Here is a 10,741-nt window from a genome sequence, read left to right as displayed (position 1 = left end):
TCTAATGCTCTCAAGAATCAGATTTCCTTTCTTACCCTTTCTCCATCCTCTCACTTAGGTCGTAAAAGGCACCACCTCGGGAATCATTCATCAACCTCTCTCCAGCCTTCTCTTCTAAAACAATACTGCAGTTGTCTACACATGTATTTTTTGCCATAACTGCAAGAAGCCTTGTTAAAGTGGGGCAAGGCAAAAATACCTTCACTCTTCATAGTCATCTCTCTAATCATTTAATTGGAAATAAAATCCCAGGGAAAAGAGCTCCAAATATATGCATAAACCCATTGTTCCATGTGAATTATATAAAACTATTGACCGAGATGCATCTTTATAGTATTGTTTTAGGCTGCATAAATGCCTCAACTCTTCATTTAGTACCAGTGAATTCCAGTAAGAAATAATGCAGAATGATTTCAAAGTGGCTTATGCACCATTTTAGCCCATAAATTTCTAAAAAACAAAAAAGTAATCTGTAGATTTTATTTACCTCCAATTAGCAATTTTCATTTAGACCATTTATATACCTAACAAAATGTGTATCACTTAAAGTACTGGGAAACCCTCAAAGTAGGAATTTCAAACTTGCTCTTACCTATATTTGTGGGTTTGTGGTTGTTGTGTGAATCGTTTAATACATAAGAAAAAGAGTTGGTTGGATTCATAAAATGTAGGAAATTTTTTATCTGGGGATTTATATCTAAAATCAGCAGCGGAAATCTAATTAGGGGGCAGGTAAGTGAAACTGAAAGGGAATATCATCTGATGGCCAGATTCTCAATACATCTCTCCCCTCTTTGATATATAGAATCTTAGTTATTTTCTAGCTTGAGATTTGGAAAGTCAAGCTCCCTCACCCCCAATTTCAGTACCAGAAACATCTGTTATTTTATACAAATTGGAGTCTAGGTTTCAGTACCTCAAAGGAGACATAGTCTAAGTGCCCTTTATATTTAAGAAAGGAAAGGCCAGGGAAAAGAAAAATGCCTGCCGTTTAGATTTTAAGGTTTTCCAGAACACTTATATTCTGGGGTGGATGCTTTTAAATTTACAATATGTAAGAGGATTTTTTAAAAGTGTCTATGCATGGACTGATGACTTTTCCTGGGAAAGGCAAACTCCCTATTCTCTTTTAAAAACAAAAACAAACAAAAGGCAAAAGAAGGCCCTAAAGAGTGTTTCGTTCTACAGTTTAGGAATTAGGTTCGAAGACACAGCACTCCTCCCCCCGTCCACACACACACCTTTGCTGTAGTTTCTAAGGGACCACAACCCTCTTATGGCTACTTCTGTATCTTAATTTGCTGTTGTTTATACCTGTGTGTCACCTGCCCTTACTTTTTCCTTCTCTGAATTCACTTAATTGAATTCAACACTGCAAGTTATTTTTCAGATGTTTGAGGCAATTCTTATGACATTTCTAATCCCATCACCCTTTCTTTAAACAAGTGAAGGGGGGATGCATGTGTGTGAGTGAGATGGGGGGAGTAATGAATGGAGCATCCAGGTATAAGCCAATTGGTGGCTAAATACCTTGCAGATTCTTATATAGAGACATGTGAGAGCCCTCAGCATTAAGCTTTGGTCATTACATGAGTTGCCCTTGAGCAAACTATTTTAAAGTGTGCACATGTGCATAAAAAAAATGATATGTTAAGATGAAATACAACTGTAGTTTGAGAAGGTTTCTTTGAAAACTCAATAGCTAACCTGAACATTTAAGGGAGAATTCTTCCTTTACTTCCTAGTATATGGGGACTTTGCAACCCTTCTTTCTCCAAGTCCCAGCTTAATCCTAGACAACAGCTCTGTCTGGTCAGAAGGACTCAGAACTTATGTGGGGGCTGGATGAAAAGAGAAGGGGAGGGAGAGAGAGAGTCAGAAGGTGGGAGGGAGGCAGAGAGAGAGAAAGGAGAATTTGGTGGGAAATTCCTCGCACTTTTTTTTTTTTTTTTCTCCTCTGCAAAATCCTTTCCAGGCTTCCTTGTATGGTAGGCGCCAGCGAAGAAAGGCGCTCCGTGCCTGGTTGCCTCACTGGGTTCCGGAGGGAGGTCTCTGAGCCACAGGAACATCAGAGTAACATTGCACACACCTTTTCCTTTTAGGCTGCTCTTTGCCAACCCCCAATCCACTTACCTTATTTAAACACTGGCTAAAAACTAGGTTGTCTTCTCAAGTCGTGGTTCTGCTTTGCCCACTGTAGCGGCTACACGTCCGATTTATCCTAAAGCTAACTGATTGCCCTCTTCAACGTAGTGGTGTTGTGGATGAGGCTGAAGGAGTGGGACTGTCTATACCACTCAAAGGTCTTTCTTCCCTTAGGAGCAGAGAGTTAAATGTCGAAAATGAACCCCGAGATCCCCCAGCGAAAATGTGTTGCGGGCCCCTGTTGAAGGAGTCAACTTTCAGGCTGTTAAAGACCTCAAGTCATTAGCATCAACTGCTGCGCTAAAGGGGCCAGCCAGCGCCTCTAAGTGGCTTAGCGCACAAACGAGGCTCCTGAGACGGCGTCGGCCACTCCATTCACTCTTCCACCACCTGCTGGACGTGAAAAGCTCTCCGGAGCCCATCTCGGTAATAATTTTTACTTTAACTCACCCTTCCCACCCCTGGGGGGTCTTAGACTACCTGCCTCCCCGGCAAGGGACCCCCTTGGGGATTATGCAGAACGCTCCAGGCTGAAGGCGGAAGAGCCTGAAAAGCTTGAGTCCCGTAACCTGGGTTTTTCCCACCAGTCCCCTTCTCACCCCTTACCCCGCCCAGGTAAGTGTGTGCTGGGACCAAAAGACCCTTGTAAATCCCTTTCGGAGGTCTGGCGGCGTCCCTACCCCATCCCTCTTACCCATCTCCGTGTTCAAGGAAACACTGAGCCAAGTTCTCACCAAAGCGCACCCTTTCTGAATCTTGCTCGTGAGGGCTTGGTAGTGTGAGCGCTCCTGGAGAGAGCTGACGCCGGTTTATCACCCCCTGGCAACTAGCTGCTCGTGTCAGCCGCGGCTGGAGGGCCAAAGAATCCCTCGGGGCTAAACCGCAGCCCCCTTTCCCTTCACAGAACTCAGACTCAGGCAACGCGCGCGGGATCCGTGCGCGCGCTGAGTGGCCAGCTGTCTGCCAGAGGTTCTCCAGGTGCCAAGCGAAACGGGAAAAGGCCTTCTCCAGGTCTTTTGGTACTTCCATTTCCGACCCCAAAACTGATTGCCACCACCACCACCACTACTCTCAGAGGGCCCGAGGCTTTAGGAGGAGGCGGGCCGGGCCGCGCTCGGAGAGGCGTTGCCACTTGGCGAAAGCGCTCGGGGCTGCGGGGCGCGGGCAGGCCGGAGAGAAGGTTTCCAGGCAGGCGGCGCCGCCGTAGGGAGCGCCCAGACCAGCAAAGAGTTAAAGGGAGGGGACGTGGGCTGTCACGCGTCATTGGGCAGATTATGTGCAGCAAACAAAAAGTGTGTGTCTGCGTGCCAGTCAGTCACTGCATCGGGTCCATCTGTACAACTCTCTCTCTCTCTCTCTCTCTCTCTCTCTCTCTCGCTCTCTCTCTCTCTCTCACTCTCCCCTCATTTCTCTCTCCACGTCTCTCCATCTCTCTCTCCTCTCTTTAGGCAGAGGCTACAAGACAGCAACACCAACACCTCTTGACATGGAAATACATTGATACAGTAGGCAAAAGAAACACTCGATTGCATCTCCCGGTTCCAGGTGGCCTTATTTGGGCGATTTGATCCTGACCTTATTCCTGGTAAGTCTATTTGCATTGATGGGAGAGGAGGATGGGAGGAAGGCAGGTTTGGTGGGGAGAGTGGAACATTTTGTCCTCCGTCTTCTCATTATCCAGAAAGGGGGGGGGATAATTATTGACGGGATCTCTACTGCCAATAGGGTTATACAAAGGGAGGAGGGGTGGAGAGCCCTTTGGCGAAGAAGCCAGCGACTGGGGAGCGCGCGGCCGCCAGACAATGCCTGCCTACGGGGGAGGGCGAGCGGCCGGCGGCAGCGACGGCTTTCGGCGAGCCCAGCGGGCTCTGGGAGGATCCTCCGGGCGTCTGAGAACCCGGGCTTAGAGGAGGATGCAGAACTGTGAAAGGTTAGGTGGCAAAGGCGACCGCGCGCGGGCGGCAGAGCCCAGGCTCTCGCCCAGTTGTATTGTGACCGACTCGAGGCTCGTGGCGGCCGCCGTGGCGACGCGAACCCCTATTAGCGCGGCGTAGCGAGGATCTTTTCACCGTATTGTTAGGTAGAACTGCATTTTAATGATTGGTCCCTGCTGTTGCCCGAAGTGACGGGGCGACCTCTCGGCACAATGAAACGCTTGTGTGAAAGAGACTTTTAAAAGGAAGAGAAAAATTGGAGCATAAAACGCTGAATTGAGGAAATTGAAAAGGAGAGAATAGGATTCCGTTGAAAAGGAGGTTCTGACAGATTCTGAAGGATTTTTTTTAATGTATTTAAATTTGCAGTTGGAATCAGAAGGGCTACCTTGTGTTGGGTAAAATGCCCAGGGATAGATGCTGTAGCATAATAAAGTAAGTTTCTACTGTATGGATAATTTCTCTTATTCCTGCCTGGCATATACAGCCCATACTTGACATTTGGGGGATGTAGCAGAGTGAATGGAAAAGAGGCTGACCAAAGTTTCATGCTCTGTTAGCTGGAAAGAAAAAAAATAAATAAAAGCACTACCTTGTAATCACATTTGCAAGATTAATTGGTTAATAGACATTAAGATAAAAATGAACATGACTAATATTATTCCATGAAGAACAGCTTCTGAGGAAAAGAATTAGGTTTCCCTTTCCTGCTGCTTAAATTGTACAAAATATACTTAAATAACTGCCTATGGAGACGTTATTAGGGAAAAAAACAACAACTTGGAGGAATCTTTTAATCAGTCAGAAAGAGTAAACAATGCAGTTAGTTTAAAGCCACTTTAAATTTTAAATATCTGTTTTGTTTGTTTGTTTGTTTAATGATAAGTCTTGTGTGTGGGGGGGTGTCCAGTGGCAAAGAAAGGAAAATGTCTCCTTATGACAGCTTAATAATAGAGAGCTCTCCATCGGGGCATCACTTTCTGAATTACTGCAGATTAAACAGCTGGAGAGCCCACCGAGGTCTACTCAAGCGGGGCTGCCCCCTCTTGCCCAGACAAGGTCCTATCTGGGGGAGTGAGCATTCACCAATCATTACACACGCGGTATTTCAGACTGGGGACCCTTCAGTCGTGCCTTATACCTGCACACTTCATGAGGCTCATGCGACTCTATCCACCTCCTTGTATACAAGGTAACTGGGATTCACCCTCATCCATAAATAAGCGTGTCGAGAAAAAAATAATTACCTCTGCTTGCTGCTTTTAATTAAAGCCCTCGGAGGGACAGTGTTGGATTATGGAAATGAGCAGACACACGTCCCCTCTTGTAGGCTGCAGAGAAAGGTTAGCTGACATGGAATCAGTGGCCCTGACACTCTACTTGAAATCCATTCGCCATGCTCTGCTGTCTCCGCCTGCTCGCAAATGCTGCTCCCCTCTTTGGAAGAAAAAATAGAATAAAATCAGCTCCCCGGTGCCCAGTTCAATACATAAGAGTAGAAGAGAGGAGCTTTCTCCCAAGGGTTAGAAGTTTCTCTCAGTCTGGGAAGTCTATAGGCTAGTAAAAAATCCTATTGTTCTTCCCTTCTTTCTCCCTCCCCCCATCCTCCCCCAAGGTAATGAAAAAAGCGATCTTCTCTTTCCTAGCCCAGTTTTTCTTTCTCTCTAGCAGTCAGTCCGCTCTGAGCTCCCCCATCACCATTTTTTAAAATAATTTTTAAAGGAAAAGAAAGTACTCTTCATTGGCATCTTTGTAATATGCCAGATTTAATCTGCCATTGGCTTTATTTTTGAAATAAGAGCGATGCAAAAACCAGGCAAATTCAAGAAAAATCTGTCTAGTTGTCAAAACGTTCTGCCTGGATTCATAGAGGCAAAAGGAGTAATGTAACTCGCTTCAATTGTCCTGTGTATCTGTCTTCAGTGATGGAGGATTCGGGCATCCAGAGAGGCATCTGGGATGGAGATGCCAAAGCTGTCCAACAATGTCTGACAGATATTTTCACCAGCGTTTACACCACCTGCGACATCCCTGAGAACGCTATATTCGGTCCCTGCGTCCTGAGCCATACTTCTCTGTACGACAGCATAGCTTTCATAGCTCTCAAGTCCACCGACAAGAGAACGGTCCCTTATATCTTCCGGGTAAGTCTTGGCCGATGCTGTGTAGGGTTATGAAGGTAATATCCTTTTGAAAATGGACTAAGAGTCATTCTAATGGCAAGCTGAGACAGGTTCTGAATGTAGAAAATGCAATGATACGTGCCATTCTATTTTACACACCAAAAATTAGAAAAGGAAAATCAAACTCAGAAGTATTGTCAACTGGTTTTCCAAAATAAGTGACAAAAATTGATTTTGAATGCCAGATATGTCTAAATCAGTGCCTCAATTCTGGGCTTTCCTGGAGAAAAGCCCACTTCCTTAACATTTTGGGAGGTTTCACTAGGGTTGAGGCTATTTGCATACTAAGTACTTGCTATAAGTACTTTTATTATAAATATTGGGTGCATTTGCCTTCCAATCCCAAGAGGCCTCTTGTTCCCTGGAATATTACTCTTTCTGGTTAAGCTAGCTAGTGCCTAGAGTTTGTATTTAAATAAAAATGTTAATGTTTTGACAATGAAACATCATTAAAGTCATATGTTTGAGTGTGAAAAGTCCTCTCACTTCCTATTCTTTCTTTACAAAGAACTATTAATTGTTTAAGCCAAAATTAGGAAGATGAGTGAATGCCACAGAATAATTTTTAAAACCTAAGCCTGCTTTTTACTTCTAAGACAAAGAAAATTCCCCATACTTTTGCAACGTGATATAATTTAGCAATCAATTCTCAAGAGGTTAACACTATTTGAATTGTAAGAAGAAATTTGCTAACTTGGTGTTCAACCAATATACGATGACTTAAATAATCTACATAATTGATGCAGCTTTCTAGGAATATTATCTTACCTGTCGGCCACAAACATGAGGATGGATGTTAACTCGGGTCAAGTTTTTGGAAGCTTGACCTCAGATAATTCTTTGGGAAAGAATAACAGAGGAAATGGCCCTGGCTCCTGAGGCTTCATTCTCTCACAAGAGTTTCCCTCCCTCATCCCCTTCCTTCTTGTATTCTTTCTTTTTTCTAAACTGTAGGTAGACACCTCAGCGGCGAATGGTTCCTCAGAAGGTCTGATGTGGCTGCGTTTGGTCCAATCAGCCAGAGATAAAGAAGAGCAGAACCTTGAAGCCTACATAAAAAACGGACAGCTGTTTTACCGCTCTCTCCGCAGGATTGCCAAAGATGAGGAGTTATTAGTTTGGTACGGGAAAGAACTGACTGAGTTACTCTTGCTCTGCCCCTCTAGATCCCACAGCAAAATGAATGGTAGGTTGACTCTCGACCTGCGTCTGGGCCCTTAGCTAGCGGGGGAGCGACGCAGGGAGCGGCGGGGCTCACTCTGGCGCCTCGGCGCGCCTTTCCTCCCTTGGAGTGCCTCATAGGGAGCTTCTGAGATATAGTCCGGAAGGAAGCTGGGACAGCTAGGTGAGGATAACTCGGGGCACGCTTGGCTTAATGACTGCACTCCCCTCAAATCATGAGGGAAAGTTAGATCGGGTCTTTCACGATGTTCTGTACTCAGGCACTCAGGCCCTGAGAAGCGAAGGTGGCTTTGTGAAGGGGGTGATGGCAAACTGGCCTAGAGACGATGCTGAGTAATCATGTGGTGTGTGTGTGTGTGTGTGTGTGTGTGTGCGCGCGCGCGCAATTGTGTGTATGTGGTGTTTGCTCACTAAGCAGGGTCGTCCCCTTACACATGCCTGGAATGCAGCCAACGTTTCCAGTTTGAGTTTCCCTATGTGGCGCATCTGCGCTTCCGCTGCCCCAAGAGACTTCACAGCGTTGATGTGAGCCCCCGAGAGGAGCAAGGCAGCGGCGTGGGCACCAAGGATCACGGGGGCGGCGGCGGCGGCAAGGACCAGCAGCCGCCGCAGCCGCAGGAGGCACCCTTGGGTCCCACCCCCAAGTTCTGCAAAGCCGGCCCGGTCCACCACTACCCGGCCCCCTCCCCCGAGGGCGGTAACCCGCCGGCGGCGGGCGGCGGTGGCAGCAGCGCGAAGCCGTCCACGGACTTTCACAACTTGGCGCGGGAGCTGGAGAACTCCGGGGGAGCCAGCAGCTGCTCCCCAGTGAGGAGCCTCAGCGGCTGCAGCGACCACCAGGGGGCGGAGCTGAGTCCCGACGGCAACGCCGCGGGCGTGGGCAAAGGGAAGAGGAAATTCCCGGAGGAGGCGGCGGAGGGCGGCGGCGGCGGCGCGGGGCTGGTGGGGGGCCGGGGCCGCTTCGCCGAGCGGCCCCCGCCCGCCTCCAAGGAGGACCTGGTGTGCACGCCCCAACAGTACCGCGCCTCGGGCAGCTACTTCGGCCTGGAAGAGAACAGCCGCCTGTTCGCGCCGCCCAGCCCGGAGACAGGCGAGGCGAAGCGCAGCGCCTTCGTGGAGGTGAAGAAGGCGTCCCGAGCGGCCGGTGTGCAGGAGGAGGCGGCCGCCGACGGCGGGAACATGGCCGCCGAGGAGCAGGACGCGAGCGGCGGCGGCTCCTCCACGCCCGTGGCCGCGTCGCCGGCTGGCTCCGAGAAGCTGCTGGCCCCGCGGCCCGGGGGAGCGCTGCCCGGCCGGCTGGAGGGCGGCAGCCCGGCGCGGGGCAGCGCCTTCACCTCAGTGCAGCAGCTGGGCGGTGCGGGCGGCAACGGCGCAGGGGGCGGTGCAGGCGCTGGGACCGCGGGCGGGGCGGGCGGCGGCCAGGGCGCAGCGTCGGACGAGCGCAAAAGCGCCTTCTCGCAGCCGGCGCGCTCCTTTTCTCAGCTGTCCCCGCTGGTGCTGGGCCAGAAGCTGAGCGCGCTCGAGCCCTGCCACCCCGGAGACGGTGTGGGCCCCACCAGACTGTACCCCGCCGCCTCCGATCCTCTGGCCGTGAAGCTCCAAGGAGCTGCGGACCTGAACGGAGGTTGCGGGTCTCTGCCGAGCGGCGGTGGCGGTGGCGGCGGCGGGCTGCCCAAACAGAGCCCCTTCCTCTACGCCACCGCTTTCTGGCCCAAGAGCTCCGCCGCCGCGGCGGCCGCGGCGGCTGCGGCCGCGGGGCCCCTGCAGTTGCAGCTGCCTTCGGCGCTCACGCTGCTGCCGCCCTCCTTCACCTCTCTGTGTCTGCCCGCGCAGAACTGGTGCGCCAAGTGCAATGCCTCCTTCCGCATGACCTCCGACCTGGTGTACCACATGAGGTCGCATCACAAAAAGGAGTACGCCATGGAGCCCTTGGTGAAACGAAGACGGGAGGAGAAACTCAAGTGCCCCATTTGCAATGAGTCCTTCAGGGAGCGCCACCACCTCTCCAGGCACATGACTTCGCATAATTGACACGGAAAGGACTCCAGCTTTCCACGCGCGCACACGCACAGTCGAGCCTTGCAGGAGCAAACACACGATGACATCCACCACCTCCTTGTGACCTGAAACATCGCACCCAGACACACGCACACACACACACGTGCTCTGCCCCCCCCAACCTTTACATCCAAGTGTTTACCCGTGACCTACACTACACACACACACACACACACACACACACACACACACACACACGAGACAAGATGGTGGATTTTTGATTGGGTGGGGTGTTTAAGAGGTTTTCTTTTGAATGCACGTATTTTCACTTTCCCCAAAACAAAGTACATTTTTAAAAATGTCATATATTGCAACATATTGATGCATTTGTCATACGTTTCTACTTAAATTATTAAGCACTTACGATTTAGATGGAATAATATGTAAGGGCAAAATTTATTTTAGATATAAAGTAAAGGAGGAGGGTGAGATGCTTTCTGCATCTCTTGATTACAGTTTGTGTTCCTACAAAAATAAGCAAAACAAATAAAAAGAGGGTCACCATTCAATTTAAGTTTCCAGGGGGAAGTGCATGTATCATGAAATGATTATGGACTTCAATGAAGAATGTCATCATTATGTAAATATGTATTTCCTTTTAATACAAAGTGTAATTTTGTGCCAGTGAAATGGAGTCTGAATAGTTATGTGTTTCTTTTATCCCTGGAAAGATTTATTAAACTTTATATAGATTATCTGGATATGTTGGATGCTTTGACAATAAATGACTATTTTCTTCAAAGCAATTATTGGGAAGGTGTTTTAAAATGTTTTTTGTAGCTAAGGGCTACACTCTGAGTATGTACCATATATTTTCATTGAGTGCCCGAAAAGAAGGGGAAGAAACTGCAGAACAGAGGAACGATAAACCCTACCCCACTTGTATTATTTACTCTAAGCCAGTTTTGAGCCTAAAAGTGAGAAGACAAAGTCTGATTATTATTTGGAAAATCTTTATCTGGAGAGTGTTGAGCTTCTTGATCAAAGGACAAATCATCTAAACAAAGATGCCTGCCATGAAGCTAACCTGTCCCTGGGATGTCATCATCTTTTCAGCAGCAGGATAACTAGCATTTTCACAAGTGGCCAAAGACAAATAATTTTCAGACCTGGATCAGGGAGACCAGGTGAAAAGCCCACTTTAGGTTCTACTAGTGATGCTTACATGGAAGAGTATCTTGTGCTCTAGAACCCTTCAGCTTTCTGTCATTACCCATTAAGAGACTGTATGGAGAGCTT

General features: G+C 48.5%; 1 protein-coding gene across 3 annotated transcripts; it reads left to right on the top strand.

Annotated features, from left to right (window-relative positions):
• The first annotated feature begins 2,443 nt into the window (after positions 1-2,443).
• PRDM8 (PR/SET domain 8) lies at positions 2,444-10,222 on the top strand. 3 transcript variants are annotated; one of them, XM_060147206.1, is made up of 5 exons: positions 2,444-2,571; positions 3,594-3,730; positions 6,003-6,223; positions 7,217-7,448; positions 7,863-10,222. In XM_060147206.1, the coding sequence occupies exons 3-5, from the start codon at positions 6,005-6,007 to the stop codon at positions 9,473-9,475; spliced, it is 2,064 nt and encodes a 687-aa protein (XP_060003189.1). In that variant the 5' UTR covers positions 2,444-2,571; positions 3,594-3,730; positions 6,003-6,004; the 3' UTR covers positions 9,476-10,222. The 3 variants fall into 3 exon arrangements, with proteins under 3 accessions (XP_060003189.1, XP_060003187.1, XP_060003188.1); XM_060147204.1 differs by having other exon boundaries at positions 7,860-10,222; XM_060147205.1 differs by lacking the exon at positions 2,444-2,571 and having other exon boundaries at positions 3,524-3,730; positions 7,860-10,222.
• The last annotated feature ends 519 nt before the right edge of the window (positions 10,223-10,741 follow it).

The sequence above is a fragment of the Lagenorhynchus albirostris genome, chromosome 4 (genome assembly GCF_949774975.1).
Source record: "Lagenorhynchus albirostris chromosome 4, mLagAlb1.1, whole genome shotgun sequence".
Classification (NCBI taxonomy): Eukaryota; Metazoa; Chordata; class Mammalia; order Artiodactyla; family Delphinidae; genus Lagenorhynchus; species Lagenorhynchus albirostris.
The sequence above is the reverse complement of the archived record's forward strand: the minus strand, read 5'-3'. Positions and strand labels throughout refer to the sequence as shown.

What these genes read in the sequence shown, in the direction of transcription:
- PRDM8 (XM_060147204.1), top strand. Translation starts at nt 6,005, where the DNA reads ATGGAGGATTCGGGCATCCAGAGAGGCATCTGGGATGGAGATGCCAAA. An exon ending in CGGTCCCTTATATCTTCCGG is followed by an intron (nt 6,224 to 7,216) that starts GTAAGTCTTGGC and finishes TCTAAACTGTAG; the next exon opens with GTAGACACCTCAGCGGCGAA. An exon ending in ATCCCACAGCAAAATGAATG is followed by an intron (nt 7,449 to 7,859) that starts GTAGGTTGACTC and finishes TTGCTCACTAAG; the next exon opens with CAGGGTCGTCCCCTTACACA.